This window comes from Delphinus delphis, chromosome 3, assembly GCF_949987515.2.
Source record: "Delphinus delphis chromosome 3, mDelDel1.2, whole genome shotgun sequence".
In the NCBI taxonomy this organism is placed as follows: Eukaryota; Metazoa; Chordata; class Mammalia; order Artiodactyla; family Delphinidae; genus Delphinus; species Delphinus delphis.
The window spans coordinates 25609744-25627563 of record NC_082685.1 but is presented as its reverse complement, the minus strand read 5'-3'; the positions used below and the strand labels follow the sequence as shown (position 1 = coordinate 25627563).

The following is a 17820-nucleotide window of genomic DNA, read 5'->3' as shown; positions in this document are numbered from 1 at the left end:
TGACCCCAAAATCCTAACAGCTATTCTTTATTGTCTCTTCTTCCAGTTCCTGGGTGTTTTCTTTCATGGTTTTAGGTTTGTAATCTGAATTCTGCCCCTTTGTTCTTTAGCTTTAATGGCCTTGGATTAGGGTTTCTCAACCTTGGCCCTACTGACTTTGGAAGCAGATAATTCTTTGTTGCGAGGGATGTCCTACGCACCGTGCAGGATGTTAATAGCATCGCTGCCCCTACCCACTAGATGCCGTAGCACCCTCTCCCCCATTGTGACAACAAAAATGTTTCTAGACACTGCCAAATGTCCCCTGGTGAGCAAAAGAGTCCCTGGTTGAGAATCACTGTGTTAGAAGTCCTCATAAAATATCTCAAAAATCTCATTTGTGCCACATCACCTTCCATGTCCAAGGGCTCGCTTGGATAATAGGGTACATAACCATAATTCAGCACCAGTCAGGTGTTCGTCAAAACGCCTCTGACAGCCCCATTCAAGGCATCATACAACTGAAAGGATGCACTAGCTTAGAAGTGTGCTTTTCAAGCTTGATGATGTGGTTTTCCAGGACAGAAGATGAGAAACAGCAGTTTAGAAAAGGGTTTGGAGGTTTCTGCTAACGGCACTGAACAGTCTTATACCACTGACAACGGAGGGAGAAAGCAAAAGAACATTCAGAGTAGAGTCCCATGGAGCTACTTAGCAAAGGGACACCTGGACCTGCTCATAAGCAACCCCTGAGGACAGGGATGGACCAGCGCCACTCTGGCTGAGTGGCTTTCTACTACATGTCAGAAATCCTGCTTTCTGGTCCAACTGCACATCTTTGGAACAGTCCCTGGGACTTGTTTCCCATTTTCTCATCAGAAAAAAATGATCTGGCTTTTAACTAAAACTTCTAGGGTCCTTCCAGGAATATAACTCTCTGATGTTACAGAGATCCAAACTATTTAAGAAATAGCTAAATTATGTTTAATGAGTTTTGCCTAGGAAGGCAGGAAAACAAAGAGTTCTGGAAAGATTTCCTTCAAGACTGATTGAATTTGTTTTCAAATTTAGATGATCTAAGAAGTAAGTTACAATTGTCCACTGAGTTTCTCGTGGATGTTAAGTGTACTGTGTGTATGGGGACTGAGGACCAGACCATCAATTCCATTCTCATAGAACACAATTATACATTTATTCTATTTCTATATGTAGACACACACAGTACTAGATTTAGTTAATTACTTGAAACAACAACGAAGAATAAACACGTCCCCATTCAACTAGCTTACGAATAATGATATTTCCTATATGCATACCTCCTAAATGCTGGAAGGTCATTAGCATGATATTTCATAACAATTGCTGTAACCATGAAAGAGGTCCCATGAGGCATCTCAAGTTTTACCCTCTGTTATTTTTGTATGTTTTCTATGCCTGAGATCACACCATGACTGGCTTTCTCACATTCAGTGGATCATAGAGAGATGGACAGGGTGAACCCTTCCTTGCTCTGAACTAATTAAAGTCAAGTCCACGTGGGTCTGTGTATGGTCTTCTTCTCCAGCATCCACGTGTGGATTTCTCTGATGCAGCACTGGGCTGGCTAATGCATCTGTGGATAGTTCAGAGCCCGCTCAACTGGGGGTCCTACTCATTCCCACTTTTGTCCTTCACCCCTGCTGGTACATCCTAACCACCAATCCAAGGGCGTACCCAAGACTCCCTGCTGGGCTTTGCCAGCAGCCCTCACACAGGTGACCTTTGTGATCGAAGGTCTTCAGACTGTGGAGTAGGCAATGGCAGGACATGGAATCGTGGGACACCTGGGGGGGGTACCATGAAGCAAAGCCCTTCACTGGCCCCCACCAGCAAGAATCTCTAGACCTTACTTTGGACACTGATAATAATGATAATGGTAAGAATAACCGAAAGGGCCAGCATGCAGTAAGTGCTTACCAGGTGCCAGGCGCCTGGCTCTGTCATTTAGTCTCTATCCAGAACAGCGTCATGAGTGATCCTGTCATTACCTGCTTTCACAGAGGAGACAGAGGCTCCGTGAGTTGCAGCAGCTTGCCCGAGTTCAGAGTCGGGATTCAAACTCGGGTTTCTCTGACTCCAGGCCCACACAACCACTTCCCTATGATGCCATCCTAAAAGAACTTGCTTCTCTCTTTACAAGTGGAAAAGGCCACCTTCCCCCTTTACTCCCTCTGATAAAAATGTAGTATGTTCTCAAACTTCTTATAACCATGTAACATGCAACTCTTTCCCTATTGACAGCCTCTTACAACAATGGCAAATCTGAGGACAGGGGCTGTGTGTGATTTGCTCATCACTGCCTAATACAGGGGTGACAAACAGTAGGAGCTCTAAAAATATATACTGATTAATTAAGTAACAAAACCCCTGCAGCTAGCTCTGGGAACCGGAAGCAAGCACAAGCCGCCTACACTTCGCCTGGCTCCACCGTGAAGCAGGTTAAAGCCAGCGGCTCTGTTCAGTCAGCGAGCCGGAGTCCTGGCGGCAAGAATGCCTCATGGGAGGACAGTGACAGGGTCACAGTCTTAGCAAACGGCAGAAGCCAAAAGGGCAAAGAGGTCAAGCTTTTTCTTTCCATGAAAACGTTTTGAAGAAAAACACCCAGGGAAAAAGAAAACCTAAAAACTGAATCTGAGTAGAAGCCCAAGTACCAGATCCTACGCACTGCCTCAGAATTCACTGACAGGCTTGAAAACCCTCCTAGAATGCTGCCAACAACAAGAACGTCCACCTTTGTTAAAGGTCGGTGCTGGCCAAGGGCGAGGAACTCCGTGGCGACCCCTCACACCTCCCCGTCCCAGGCACCTCCTCTTTTTCCCACTTTTAAAGTCCCCACAACTCCTTCCCCCACCCGCACGTACAAAGGGTGCGCGCATGTGATGGGGTGAGGCGCCAAGAGGAAACTGGAATCCACGGGGTACTTGTTCTGGGGCAGACACTGGGTGCTTCTCATTTAATGCTCAAAATATCTGAGAGGAATGCACGGTAAACAGCACCGAATCAAACAGCAAACTCCTGCCTCTGACTCACCTCCCTCCGTGATTTGGCCCCTCTCTACCTGTCTGATTTCATCTCGTCCAAATCTCCCAATCGCTTCCTAAGCTCCTGCCACACTGATCATTTTTTCAGTTCTTTCCAAGCTCTTTCCCACACCTCAGGGCCTTTGCACATGCTGTTCCACCCTCCTAGAAACATCCTTCTGGTCTCAGCCTAAATGTCACATACTGATCTCTCCGTAACTTCTCTAGTTAACCAACCTATTTGCTCTCACAGCATCTATGCAATGGGCAAGTGTTTTTTTATTTGATGTTGTGCTTTTTTTTTTTCTGGTTTCCCTGGCAATTAACAACTCCTTGAGTGTAGGGACCCTATCTATTTTGTTCATTACAGTATCCCTGGCACCTCCTACAGTGCCACACATGTAGATATTCAACAGAACAGTAGCTGAATAACTCTCACTGTGACAGAAGGCAGCCAGAACTCAGGCAAGAACTCAAAAAATATTGCTGGCTCGGTTCCCGACCACCACAATAAGGCAAACATCTCAATAAAGCAAGTCACGTGAATATCTTGGTTTCCCAGTGCATAGAAAAAATTATCTTTGCACTATACTGTAGTCTGTTAAGTGTGCATCAGCATTATGTCTAAAAAAAAAACAACTGTATATAACTTAAAAAATATTTTATTGCTAAAAAAATGCTCATCATCATCTGAGCGAGTTGTAATCTTTTTGCAAAAGTAACATCAAAGACCACTGATTACATATCACCATGACAAATATAATCATAATGATAAAGTTTGAAATATGCAAGCATTACCAAAATGTGGCACAGAGACAGGAAGGGAGCAAATGCTGTTGGAAAAATGGTGCAGAAAGACTTGCTCAACGCAGGGTTGCCACCAACCTTCAATTTGTAAAGATAAGAAAACACAGTATCTGCGAAGTGTGTTAAAACAAGGTCTGCCTGTAGCTTGTCCAAAGCCCAGCAGTTCGCTTTGAGCCACACAGCCAAGACCTGGAACCAAGTCTCTGCTCCCAGCATTGGAGCTGGGGATGTGCTTAGTGTCAGCGTCTCCCTCGTCCCCTCCACACATCTCAGCCCACTGGCCCATCTCTCAGCAGGAGGTTCAGGACCAGGGTAAGCCAAGGCACTCACCTCAGGCACAAAAGGGAATGCCAAAAAACTCAGTAATCAAGATAAATACAATTTTAAAAACTCAAAATTCATGCAAAAAAAAATTATGAACAAAATTCAAATACAGACAGGGTCAAGTCCTATACTTGCAGGGCTCAGCCTCATCGCCTCACACTAACCCCAGCCCTGTCGGATCCTGCCTATTTTATTTTATTCTATTTCATTTATTTTTGGCCACGCCACGCGGCACGTGCGATCTTAGTTCCCCGACCAGGGATCAAACCCGCGCCCCCTGCAGTGGAAGCACGGAGTCTTAACCTCTGGACCGCCAGGGGAGTCCCCTGCCTCTGTTTTAAATAGCTGATATTCTGTTCATCATGAATATTTTACATGAATTTTTATTTTAAAACACTGCATCAGAATATTATTTATGTTGATTATGGAGTTTTTTGGCACCTCCTTAAATTCTGTGCCCTAGACAAGTTGTCTCATCCCAGCCCTGGCCCTGCTCAGCCAGCCCGTGGCCCCGGTTCCCACAGGCAGCCACCGGAAGGCCCTCGGATACACCAAGTGTCATGTCCGTCACAGTCAAGTCTAGGAGCTGGGTTCTGAGGTCCCCGAGCACCATGGAAGCTGTTCACCTGCTGCTCCCATCTAGAGATTGGGAAGCAGCCTTGATCGGTATACCTGCCCCAGGGCTTCTACCCTCCTCGTCCCCCTCCTTCCTCCTGAGAGTTTAGGAAAGAAAGTCTGCCCAGCTTCCCAGTGTCTGGCTCCACAGGGGGAGGTGTGAGCTGCTCTCTGGGACCCAGATGCCCTTCCCTGGGCAGGCTGAGAAATACGCCACCCTTCCCTTGTCTCAGGACCATCTACCTCTTTGCCACCTCCCACTTCCCCTTCCAGATGGATGGGAAAAGAGGGAGAACAGGCACATAGGTCCAAACTAGGGGGCTGCTGTTCTGGGGGGAGGGAGAGTAGGGCATGGAGGACGTGTGTGCACCCATCCGGCACCCACGGCCCCTCTGGAGACAGCATCTCAAGTTTCCCTGAACTGCCATCCCTTCCTTCCTCCTGCTCTTTCAGCGAGGGCTGCTAAGCTGGGGGGATGTACAGGAAGCTGCCTGAGGCCGCATGGCGAGGGCCTGCCTGAAACCAAATCCACACAGAGGAAAGCAGAGCCCAAATGACGGGGAAGGGGCTCCTACTGCCACAGCGGGAGGGTGTAGACCCAGACATAGCTGGATGTGAGCTTTTCATGCATACAATTCCCTCTGTTTCTGAGGCCAGGTTGAGTTGGGTTTTGATTACTTGCAACTGGGAGGGTCCTAATCCTCCTAGACACCCCTGCTTCCACCCAACACGTATTCACCTCCTTCTTCATCAGCTTGAGCTGCTCCTGGAACTTGGCGTAGTCCCTCTCCTGCTCCAGGCGGATCCGCTTGGCCTCCTCCCGGCGGCGCACAGCATGGTCTTGCTCCATCTTCTCCACTTGTTGCTTTTGCTGACGCTCCAGGTTCTCCAGCTCTGTGTCAAAGAACTTCTTCTTGGCCTGGAAGGAGCAGAAAGGGAAATTCAGGAAAGTCACCTTATACCTGGGAGGGAGATGGGGAAAGCCCAGGGCCCGTGCTCAGACCTGGGTTTGAATCCCAGGTCTACCACCTCTTTGCTGTGTGACCTGGGACAAGTCACTGAACCTCTCTGAGTCTTTTTGCTCATGTGCAAAAGGAAGACCAGACCATCTACCTCGCAGGGTTGTTGCATGGGGCTCAGTAAAGGTTATGGCCCCTCTAGAGATCCTCCTGCGTGACTCAGAGGAGCATCGTGACCTTCATGCAATGCTGTGTTTATAAGTCAACGCCTAATGAGATCAGGAAACAGAGGAATTGGGCAATTGTCGTGAATTATTCTCCATGCCCAATCATCCTCACTCTGCAACTTCCGCTTAAAGAAAACATGGAAGCAAGAAGCCCTATAGGGACCCATCTTTTCTCACGCTCACATTGATTTCTTGTTCAAAACGTTTGTGCATCTGCTCCAGCTGCAGCTCATGCTTGCTGCTCAGCTGGGTCTGGTTCCGATGCTCTTCTTTCTGGAGCAGCCGAAGTTCTCGGAGTTCCTGGCGCCTGAAGGGTGGAAGGATGTGGACATTTCAGTCAGAAACTGCCCTCAGTGATCATGTAACTCATAGCTAGGGACACTGAAGGCTGGGGCGTGGAGAGGCGTCACACAAGACTGGGGTAGAGGCATGACGCGAACTTAGAACTCAGACTTTATTGGACATTTATTGACAGACAGAACATTAATAATTTTAATATATAAAGGGTGCTTCCAAATCCATAAGAAAAACAGGAATATTCTAATTTTAAAAAGCGGCACAGAACATGGACAGACATGAAACAAAAGACAAAAATCTTTAAATTAGCTAGGTGGATATGAAATACAAATTAAAAAGAAATAACATCTTCATTAAATAGGCAAGAATACAGGGGGAGGACAATGCAATAAGTCTCTGCCTTTTGACATAGTAGCTTCCACTTCTGGACACTGATTCTAAAGAGATATTCATAGATGCACAACAAAATTGAATAAGGATATCCGTAACAACGCTATTTATAATAGTACAAAATTAGAAACAAATGTCCATCAATATAGTCTAATTAAATATGTCCATCTGATGTAATTTTATACAACCATTAAAAAAATCAAGTTCTCGGAGATATTGAATTACATGGAAAAAAAAATCTACGAAAAATGCAGCAATTCTTTATGAACAGATAGGGATGGATCCCTGAATGAAAAAAGCAAGGTGTTGAAGAGTGTGGGTCTCTTATGCTACCTACCATCTGGGTGAAAAACAAAAAGGACCCTATATGTGTGTGCACATGTGCATGTGTGTGTTTACTTTCCTATTTAAACACTGAGTGTTTCTGGAAGGATTACACTGTAAAATATTAACACAAGGAGGGGAGCTGGACGGCTGGCAGAAAAGTGAGAGAGGGAAATTTTTCGCTGTTTACCCTCTTTTTCTTGTCGAGTTTTGAACCACGATATTACCTATTCAGAATGTAAATACAATAAAAATTTGACCCCAACCACACAGTATACCTTCATTTGGTAACATACCTATTGTCACTGTGTATATGTGTGTACACAGAAAAAATACTGGTGGGATAAACCCCACCAACTGTGTTTCTTTCTGGGCAAGTCCATTAAAACTTGATATGTATCATTTATGGAATCAGAAAAGAAATTAAAATGATGCAGAAAGAACTTGGGCCTCTTGACTGTGAAAGGGGGGCGGTTCCCTGGCAGCCCGTGTCCTATTCCAGTCCAGCGTCTGCAGCCTGTACCATGGCCACCCCCGCTGTGGGGCTTTCCTCACAGCTCTGAGTGGAACAGCTGCAGGAGGAGAGGCCTGCATGCTCTCAGGGGTCGGGGGGCCTTATTTGAATCTTAGCTCAGCTCACTTTCCCTTAGGCAGTCGCTCAGTCTTTGCAGGCTCTGTTCCTGCATCTGTAAAATGGGGAGATAATCTTCACCTCTCAGGTTCTTTAAGGTTACATGAGATGATACCTGTAGTGTCTGTCTGGCACATGGCAATCACTCCCCAAGTGGTAACTTCTCGAATGATAACGAGAAGAAGAGGTAAAGGCTGCCCAGTCTCTGGGAAAAGCCAGAAATGCTTTCTAGAGGCACAGAAGAAAGCTTCCTTGGGAGCCTCTGCGTTTGGGAAGAGAGGAGACAGGAGGTGATTGCTGAGAGCTGACGAAGAGAGGGAGACCCTGACACAAGAGAGACTAAGGCTCAGAGAACAATTGACCAAAAAACGAACAGAGAAGGAGGTAAGCAGCCAGGTTCTGACATCTCCTCCTTGACCAACCTGAGTTCTCACAAGGGAAAGGCAGGCAGACACAGGCTTAAGAAGGAAAGAACCAGCAATCTTAGGCAAAACCAGAAGGAACTCTGACCTAGCAGCCTCAATCTGTGAGAGCAACCATTCGGTGACACCATTCAAAAGCCTACGTGTCACCCGATTCTCCGGAAACGCTAGGATCCAGGTACGACCAGGGACGTGGGCCAGAGCCCGCCAGAGCTCACAGCCTGGCGGCCTGGCCACATTGACAGGACGTGCGGACCTTCAGACCACAGCAGGCAAACAAGCAAAGCCTTGTTCTTTCACCGTGGGCACCTCTTCTCCACCGCGGCTAAATCTCACCTTTCAAACCTAAGTGGTACCCACTCCTCTGCTTGGGAGGAAGGTGGAGGCTCAGTGCCAGGGCCAGAGGCATCGCTTCTAGACGGGGTGTGCTGGGTCTGGAATTTCAACCCCAGGAACCTGAACTGCCCAGAGGGGAGGTGATGGAAAGGAAACGGAGCCCTTGGGGTCTGAAGAGTGAGGAGTACAGGTCACCTCCCAGGTGACCATTAAAACAGAAGGTGGTGTCATTGTCCAAGAGCAACCACACCCACCCCTCCCCCAGCCTCACGCCTCTCCAGCGCACACAGATGAGGACACCAGTGCGTGCGTGCGTGCGTGTGCGTGTGTACACGCATATGCGTCCACGCGGAAACTCCACCAATGAAAAGTCTGCCTCTCATCCCCCTGGCTCCTAGAGGGCAGAAATGCCCCCAGCCATCCAAAACTGCTTATGTTTGGCTTTGGGATGTCTGTGTTTTTTTTTCTCCTTTTTATTTTATTTATTTATTTATTTTTACATCTTTATTGGAGAATAATTGCTTTACAATGGTGTGTTAGTTTCTGCTGTATAACAAAGTGAATCAGCTATACGTATACATGTATCCCCATATCCCCTCCCTCTTGCGTCTCTCTCCCGCCCTCCCTATCTCACCCCTCTAGGAAAATCAGGCCTTGTTTCTTTTTTTTTTCTTTTTTATTTATTTATTTATTTATTTTCGGCTGCACTGGGTCTTAGCTGCGGCACGCATGTGGGATCTAGTTCCCCGACCAGGGATTGAACCCGGGCCCCCTGCATTGGGAGCGTGGAGTCTTAAACACTGGACCACCAGGGAAGTCCCTGTGCTTTTTAAAGATATGAATGTGTTTGATATGTTAGAGATGTCCTACAAATCAATCATGAATTTAGCCTTCAAAGGCCTGGCCTCAAGGGAGATTCGTGGGTCCAAGGCCTCCCTCCCTAACTGTGAAGCCCCTCACCCCCACCCCTTGCAGGCCCCCAGCAAGCTTCCTGGTCCAGTGGAAGCCGGGTAGAATCCTCACACAGACAGAGCTTCTCACCTGGATGACCTGAGGCAGGTAAGTTCCCACCAAGAAACAGTTTCCTAGGGCTTCCCTGGTGGCGCAGTGGTTGAGAATCTGCCTGCTAATGCAGGGGACACGGGTTCGAGCCCTGGTCTGGGAGGATCCCACATGCCGCAGAGCAGCTGGGCCCGTGAGCCACAACTACTGAGCCTGCGCGTCTGGAGCCTGTGCCCCGCAACAAGAGAGGCCGCGATAGTGAGCTGCCCATGCACCGCGATGAAGAATGGCCCCCGCTCGCCGCAACTAGAGAAAGCCCTCGCACAGAAACAAAAACACAACACAGCAAAAATAAATTAATTAATTAATAAACTCTACCTTAAAAAAAAAGGTTTAAAAAAAAAAGAAACAGTTTCCTAATTTACAGAACGGCCGAGATAGGGTCTCCCTGAGGAGGGCTGTCAGGGCACCTGAGCGCCTTAAAAGTGCAAAGATGGTTCTTAGCAAACAGCTTTGCCTCACACCCTCCTCCCCACACCAATCCCTTCCAGTTTCATGGGTTTTGCCTCCAAAATGCATGCTGCATCCAACCACTTCTTCCCTCTGTCTGGCCACCATCCTGGCCGGGGTCCCCCTGGATCCCTGCCTCAGTCCTGCCCCCTCTACGCCCAGACTCATACGGCAGTGGAGCTGGCTTTCAAAAGGGATGTTACCGCTGGTCACTCTCCACCTGCTTCACTCCAGCTACACTGGGGATGAAATCCACACTCTTCCACCCCTGCCCACGGGCCAACATGACCTTGGCCCTGCAGGTTCCGGGACGGCTCCCCATCCTTTCCCTCCCACCTTACACTCCACACTCCAGCCCTGCCCTCTCAGGTCCCTAAACAAGCCACGCAGTCAAACCTCAGGCCTTGGCCTTGCAGTTCCCTCCGTGATCCCCCGGCTCTGCTCGTGGCCAGCTCCTCTCAACCTCCTGGCTCTGCTCAGGGGATTTCCCACAGAGCGGCGTCCCCGACCCCGGCCCAGGGGCTCACTATCCTTTCACCCATATTATTCCCTTCACAGCATGTACCACAGTTGGGAATTATCTTGTGTGCTGTTTGTTGGCCCATGAGGTGTAAGTTTTACAAAGGCAACAGCCTCAACTACCTGGGTCACCACCATGTCCCCCAACCTGCTGGGGGGTATGGATACATGGGTGAATGGCTGGCTGGCTGGAAGGGAGGGTGGAGGGCTGGGTAGGTGGGTAGGTGGTGGATGGGTGGGTGGATGGATTGGTGGATGGGGGGTTGGGTGGGTTAGAGAATGCAGGATCTCAGGCAAAGCCAGCTTCCTTCTGTGTCCCTGATCCCACACTTGATGCTGTAGACAGACAAACAGCTCTTGCACCAGGAGGACCCACGCCCATCCCTCTCACCGCATCCCCACCCTATCACCACCATCAGCGGCCCTTCCCGGGCTTACCTGAGAAATCTCATCTCCTCGTCCTTCTTCTCATCGTCACTGATGATCTTGGAGGTGGTGATGCTCACCTCCACGCCGTCCACCACAAACTTGCGTGTCCTCTTGAGGGTCTTATTGTGCAGCCTCGAGTTCTGGCCGGGGCAGATCATCAGGCAAAGCTCAGCATCACAGCTACGAATCCACGGGCGACACAGAGGGTGCAGCCCACAGCCCTCCTGGCCCCAGAGCCTCAGCCCCGTCCAGGTAGGAGGCGACTGTCCATTGTCCCCCTCTTGCCTCAAGCTTTTCAATGGGGGGAGCGGGCCCTGAGTGTCTGACGCTGGGCCCTTTCCTCTCCCTGATCTCGCCCTTCAGACACAGCCCATCCCCTGCTCGCTGGCTGCCAGCACTCTCTCACACACAAGACGCGGCGTCAGAAAGAGCGAGCTGGGTTCCAATCTTCCCTCTACCACCTACTGGCTCTGTGACCCTGGGCAAGTCCCTTGGCCTCTCCGAGTCTCAGCTTCCCCGACCTGTCAGAGGAGGTTCCAAAGGTGCGATGGTGGTGGGGCATACAACACCACCCGGCTCGTGGCAAGGGTTCAACGCTTGGTATTTATTTTTGATACTTATTATTGCAGACCACGATCTCTTATCCTCAATGCCAAAATCCAAAGAGCCCGGAAAACCAGAGTTCATAACTGCTTTGGCAGCCAAATCTGACCTGACCTGAATTCCACAGGAGGCCACGCCCATCTGGAGCCACCACGAGATTACTCATAATCTTTATCTTTACTTTTCCCTATGAATAATCATGCCTTTCACGTGTGGTTGCTTACACAGTGCTGCCAGAACTCCTCCAGGAGGAGTTAAGGGTATTTAAATACCCTTTGAAAGTTCTCCATCCTGATTCGGATGAGGCCCGTGGGCCTGCACGGAAGTCATCACGGCCTCTCCCCTCCGACCTCTCCACTGGTTTCCGAGGCCCTTCCTGGTGCAGTCCAGGCCGGCCTTTCCGAGGGCCTGCCAGCCTGAGAGTGAAGGGAGAGCCAGGGTGGCGCCCAGCAGGAGGCCTCTGCCCTCAAAGTCCGCGCTGACCCCCGTGCCCGCTCGGTTGAGCCCAGCAGACTGCCCTTGGCCCTGAGGTCTGGGTTCCCCTCCCCTGCAGGCTCCCACCTCTTCCAATAGCCCCTCACCCAGGAGCTCTGGATGCTACGGGCCCTGAAAGGTCACCCTGCAGCTCATCGCCCTACAGCATCCAGCTCACGTGTCCCAGGACTCAGTTCAAGATGAGTCAGGCTAGCAACCAGAAATGCAGGCTGGCTGGAGATGGCGGGGGAGGAAGGAGGCCTGGGTGCAGCCCTCACACTAGAGCTGCTCCTGGTCACAGGGTCTCCGCCTGGGGGTAACAGGCTCCCCGTCAAGCCAAGGGTGCTGACGCAGCCGTGGACTCTTATCAGAACAGCCTCGTTCCCTGACTCACTGCCAGCCCGCCAGCAAAGGATGTTCTCAATACCCTTGAGAAGAGGTGGGGACCCGGCTGTGGGTGGGTCAACCTTTATTTAAAAGAAAAAAAAAAAAATTACTGTTTTCTTTTTAACCCTTAGTGTCTTTTTAAGAGAAGGGACAGACCCCCTATCCTAAGGAAGATGATTATACATCAAAGCTGCTGCCATCTCCGCTTGTCCTGGCGACCTGTTAAAACTGTGCTTTCTTTCTGTTCCCAAAGCTAATCGTGCTGGCTGACTGCCTCTCCTTTGGCTCTCTTTCATTTGGCCAATATTTCTGAGTCTCTGCTGTGTCATTTTCACCAAGTAAGTGACAGAAGGAAAAAACAAAAAAGATGCAGAACCTTCTGTAAATTCAGCCTTGGTTGGGGATGAGGTCCTCAGTGTGGCCAACCAGGTGACCAACGGCGAGTTCACAAATATCTCACGATTTGTGAGATGGGCAGGGGATGCGGTCTGCCCTTCCTGAGGACAAGCAGGCCAAAGCTCCCACCGCGAGGGCAGAATGGCATGTGGGATTCAGAGCTCAGAGTCTGGAGTCTGACCAGCTCCCCACCTCCCACCTGAGCCTCTGTTTGCTGGGCTGTACTTTGGGGTGATTGAAGGCGCCTCATCTGTGGTTGCTTTTAAGCATTTTGCAGTACGGGCCCCGTGCTGAGCTCTCAAGTGCAGTGGCTACTGTCATTCACAATGCTACCTCCTGCAGAACAGCCACGAGCCAGGAGGAAGCCTCGAGCCCACTCCCTTTAACTGAATCAGTCGGCAGCTGGACCACACGGCTGACCTCCAAGTCAGAGAATTTTCGCTTCTAGAATTGTCTCTCCCCCATTTTAGCAGGGCCTTTAACCAAACCCAATTTAAATGGAAACCCAAACTGAAATTAAAACCCAAACCAATTAATTGCCTGACATGACTAAATCCCAGACCGAACTCAGATATTTGGGGGTTTAACTATGAATCAGACGGAGAGCTCTTTAAAGAAAGAGCAGTCTCATGAACTACTTATAATGGAAGGCAGCCACCATATGCCTTCAAACACCAAAACTGGGCAGCAACACATTCTGCAGTGCTTCCTGCTCCAAGCCTGAGGCACAAGGGCCAGCGTTACCTTGATAGACAGAGAGCCCGTCTCTCTGTTCAGGGACAGGTCGGCTGAGAGGGAGGCACCATAGTCCGTGCTCTCGGAGGTGGAGACGCTGGCACAGTCTGAGTCCCTCTTGGAAGGGCCTAGAGCCGCCTGGGCAGGGAGCTCCAGGCTGCCGTTGGCCAGCTTCTCGTCACCCAAGGTCTCCAGGGCGCTGCTGTTGGGACGGCTCTGGCTTGCTTTCTGGGACCTGCTGGCTGCTGGACTGAGGTCCCCACCCTGGTCAGTGGCTTGCTTCTCCTCGGATACCTGAATCCTGGCATCCATGGACACCGGTCGGGACTTCCGGAGGGGCACGGGCACCGCTAGGCCGTTCTCATTTCCAGGGGCCACATCTGGGGGGCTGGTGGCTTGGAGGGATGTGTCCCCAGAGGGTTGGTTGGGCCCATTCACAATGTCCTGAGGCTGGCTAGGTGGCAGTGGGGCGAAAGATGATTCTTTGAGAAGCTTGTCAGCATCGAGGCTCAGCTGACTGACCTCAGAGGATTCCCGAGTGTGGTTCCCCACAGGCTGGGAGAAAAAAAAAACATAGTCAAGGCCATACTACTGTGTGTCCGAGGCAAGAGTCAGAGATGCAGTGAGGTCAGAAAGTCAGACACCCACAAGGTGAAGTGGGCCAGGGAGGTACGATAGGTATCCCTCTCTAGTAGGCCACAGTCCTCCCCACTCCTTATTGCCTAACTAACAATAAAATTATTGTACTACTTGCTTTGAGGAATAGGTATTCCTCCTAGGAGTGGAGGCAACCGTGGCCAGCTAGATAGCTCATGCCCTGTCGAAAGGGGGCAGTGGCTACTCTGCTCTGGCCAGTTGTGACAACATGGGAAAATGGGTCCCCTGTGCCCAGACCTTCCAATTTTTCAAGGCAAGCTCAAATCTGGACTTGTACATGACATCTCCCAATTTTTAGATGGTAACTAACTCAAATTTTTAAAAAAAATCACAGAAAGGCCAAGCCAAACCTATCCAGGGGCTAGATTCAGGCTACTAGCCACTTTTTTTGTTTTGTTTTTGTTTTTTAGAGCTTTTCAGGGGTAGAAAGTACTGAAAATGTTGCTATTGTGAAATACTGTGAATAGTTGCTATTGTGAAACGCAGTGAGAGGCCCCCGTACAGCAAAAAAAAAAAAAAAAATCTGATTCCGGGTCTTCCCTGAAAACATACAGGATTTGGTCAACACACCCTGCTGCCTCATCCCAGCCCACGTGCGGTCTTACGTAACTGGTGGCGTGGGGGCCTGTGACCTCTGAGCTGGGGATAAACAGAAGGGAACCCTTCCTGCACCGCCAGGCCCCTCCCACACCAGTCAAGGCCTGCGGGGATCCCATCCCTCCCGCACGCCCCCCCACCCCCGCTTCCTCCAGGCCTTACAGAGGTGGCATCCACCGAGTCCTCCTCTTCCCCCTCATCCCGGCCGTCTTCAATCTCCTCCATCACTTCAGCCTTGGCCTCGGCCACCAGTTCCCGCAGAGCCTTGTTGCTGGTGATGCTGCTGACGAAGGGATGCTGAGGGGGGGCAAGACAGCTGGATTAGAACCATTGTGGGCTGGGGGGTGAGGAGGGGCAGCCAAGGCTGGGGGAGGCGATCCCCCAGGCGGAGAAGGCCAGCGGCATCCCTGAGCGAAACGTGAACGTGAACGTGGTCAGGCAGACCCAGAGGCAGCTCAGAAAGTCCTGTGTGTGGTGGGAAGTGAGCCAGCTCTGCCACTCACCAGCTGTGTGACACCGAGCAAGTCCCCTTCCCTCTCTGAGCTACAGGCTTCTCACCTTTGAAGTGGAGGCAATAATGCCAGACCCACAGGGAAGGCATGAGGATGGAATGAGATCGCGCAGGGAAGAGCTTAGCCCAGAGCGGGAGCAGAAGTAATGTTTCAGGAGGTTTGTTTGTTAATTTACTTTTTTAAAAGGTTTTCATATATGGTTTAAAAAATATAACATATACAGTATATACATGCGTATACACACATATACTTTATTGAAGAATTACTTACACACAGTAAAGTTCACAAATCATTAAGCTCAGGGACTTTTTCCATACGTACACACCCAGTGTAACCACCACCCAGCTTAAGACACAGACCATTTCCATCACCTCGAGAAGGTCCCAATTCCCCGTGCAGTCAACCTCACACCCCACAGCCACCCAGCTCCAGAGACTAGGTTTACCTTCTCTTTAACTTCATCTGAACAGAATCACAGAGTTCGTATTCTTTTGTGGTTGGCTTTCTTCACTCAACACAAGTTGAGCTGAGACTAGGAGGTTCACCTACCCTGTTGCATATGTCGGTAAACGCTTCCCTTGATTCCCGTGCGGTATTCTACCACGTGACTCTGTCACGGTTTGTTTCTTCTTCCTGCTGTTGCTGGCCATTCGTGTTGTTTCCCATTTGGGGCAACTATTAATAAATCTGCTATGGACATGCTCGTACAGGTCTCAGGGTGGACGTGTGTGTTTGCAAAATCTCGAGGCCAAGTAGTGTATGTTCTATTCTTAGGTGTTTACAGAAATGCCACATCTTTAAAAAGTGAAGGCTCTTTCACGGACCTTGGAAAACACCAAAGCTTTTAACACCTCCGCAGATGGTAAATCAGCCCGAAGATCTCCCTGGTACCAGTCTGTCTCTGAGCATCTTGTCCCCAGCACCAGGTTGTGGACAGGGACAAGGGATTCCTCAATTCCCCACACTCACTTAGAAAGGCATTGGCAGGGGCAGGGTGGGACAGTTGTTAGGTTGGAATTTGCTCATTTGAAATGCGCAGGAAGGCTCTGATGAAATTCACTGTTTTTACTGTCAGTTATCAGAGGAGGAACAGTGTCAACAAGATTGCAGGGAAGTATTTAAATGACTACAGAGAATAAATTTTCTAACACCTTGAAAACACATTCACAACGGATAGGTCCACTACAAATCATTCCTATCTGCTTGTTCATTCTTATCTGTTTAGTACATTTGTGGAAGGCCAGAGGCAACACCCTATTCAACCTGGGTACCCCACTCTGCACACGGGAAAGCAATACCCCTCACTCCTTTTAAAGAGCCCTGCCATTCAGATCTTCCTAAGCCAGCCTGACTTTCTCTAGTTAGTCCAAACTAGTAAAGACGTGAAGAATTTTATTTCTTATCTTTCTCTCCCACACCCACCCCTGTTCATTCGTTGATTCATGCCTCAGCCCCATGTGGAGGCCAGTGATGTACCAGGTGCTGAAATAAGGCCAAACAAGGAGACAGGCAAGCTCCCTGGCCTTGGGGGCTCGCAGCTGAGCGGGAAAGATATAACCAAACGACAAGATCATTTTTCAGATCAGGTAATAGGAGAGGCTGGAGGAACATGGGCCTGGATTGGTGCAGTGGATGGGTGGCCGGAGAGTCTGCCTAGGTCTTTGGGCAGAGGGCCCTCCTTGGGAGGTGACATTCAAGCTGAGCCCTGAGGGATGTGAAGGGGCTGGCCAGAGAAAGATCTGGGCACAGAGAATTCCACGCAGGGGGAGCAGCAAGGACAAGGGCTGCAGTGATATAAAGAGTAACCCTTTGAAGGTATCACTCTGGCTGCTGTGTGGCTCCAAAAGGTCTTGAAATGGATGTTAATAAGGAGGTACTAACTGTGAGAGGCAGGAGAGTACAGCAGTGAAGATTGCTGGCTCTAGACTCGAGAGCCAGGCTGCCTGGAATAAAATCCCACTTCCACCAACTCGGACAAGTCACTCAACCTCTCTGAGCCTCAGTTTGCTCATCTGTATACTGGGAATAATAGTATGGCTGTTCTAAGCATTGTAGTAAGAGCTCAAAATACAGCAGCCGTCATCTGTATCATCATCACCACCATCATCAGTGTCATCATCACCACCACCATCATCACCACCACCGTCATTACTATAGCCACCATCATCACCACCATCACTACTGCCTCTGCCATCACCATGCCCACCATTACTACCACTGCCACTACGATCATCACCACCATCACCAGCAGCAGAACCACAATCAGAGAAGCCTTTAAGCACCAGTTTGCACTCCCAGCCGTCCCCATTCCCTCCTGCGTCCCCAGAGGGCAGCTTTTTGGAACTGAAGGTAAGAATCAGATCCCAAAGCTTCCCGAGCTTCACACTGCACAACCTCACACACATGACCTTGAGCAAGAAGCCACGGGACACTTCACTGCAGTTGCTGAAGCAGGTGCGGCAGAAACAAATAATGCAAACACAGGCTTCTGGAAATACCAGGTTTTCATCAGGCCATATCACATATTGACCAAATTAGTGACTCTTCAGCTTGGCCAGGAGCCTTGCTTTCTTGAGGCTGAACATCTGCAGGGCCTCCTTTGAGCACCCCGGGGTCTTTAGGAAGCGGA

At 49.8% G+C, this 17820-nt stretch overlaps 1 protein-coding gene across 1 annotated transcript in view; it reads right to left on the bottom strand.

The window, feature by feature from the left end:
• STK10 (serine/threonine kinase 10) overlaps positions 1–17820 on the bottom strand; it is a 120005-nt gene that overhangs the window by 26200 nt on the left and 75985 nt on the right. Inside the window, exons 8-12 of the mRNA XM_060008393.1 lie at positions 14842–14976; positions 13435–13980; positions 10840–10970; positions 6154–6277; positions 5524–5703 (exon numbers count right to left, since the gene is read on the bottom strand). Coding sequence (XP_059864376.1) covers positions 5524–5703; positions 6154–6277; positions 10840–10970; positions 13435–13980; positions 14842–14976 — 1116 coding nt within the window. The remainder of the gene's footprint in view (positions 1–5523; positions 5704–6153; positions 6278–10839; positions 10971–13434; positions 13981–14841; positions 14977–17820) is intronic.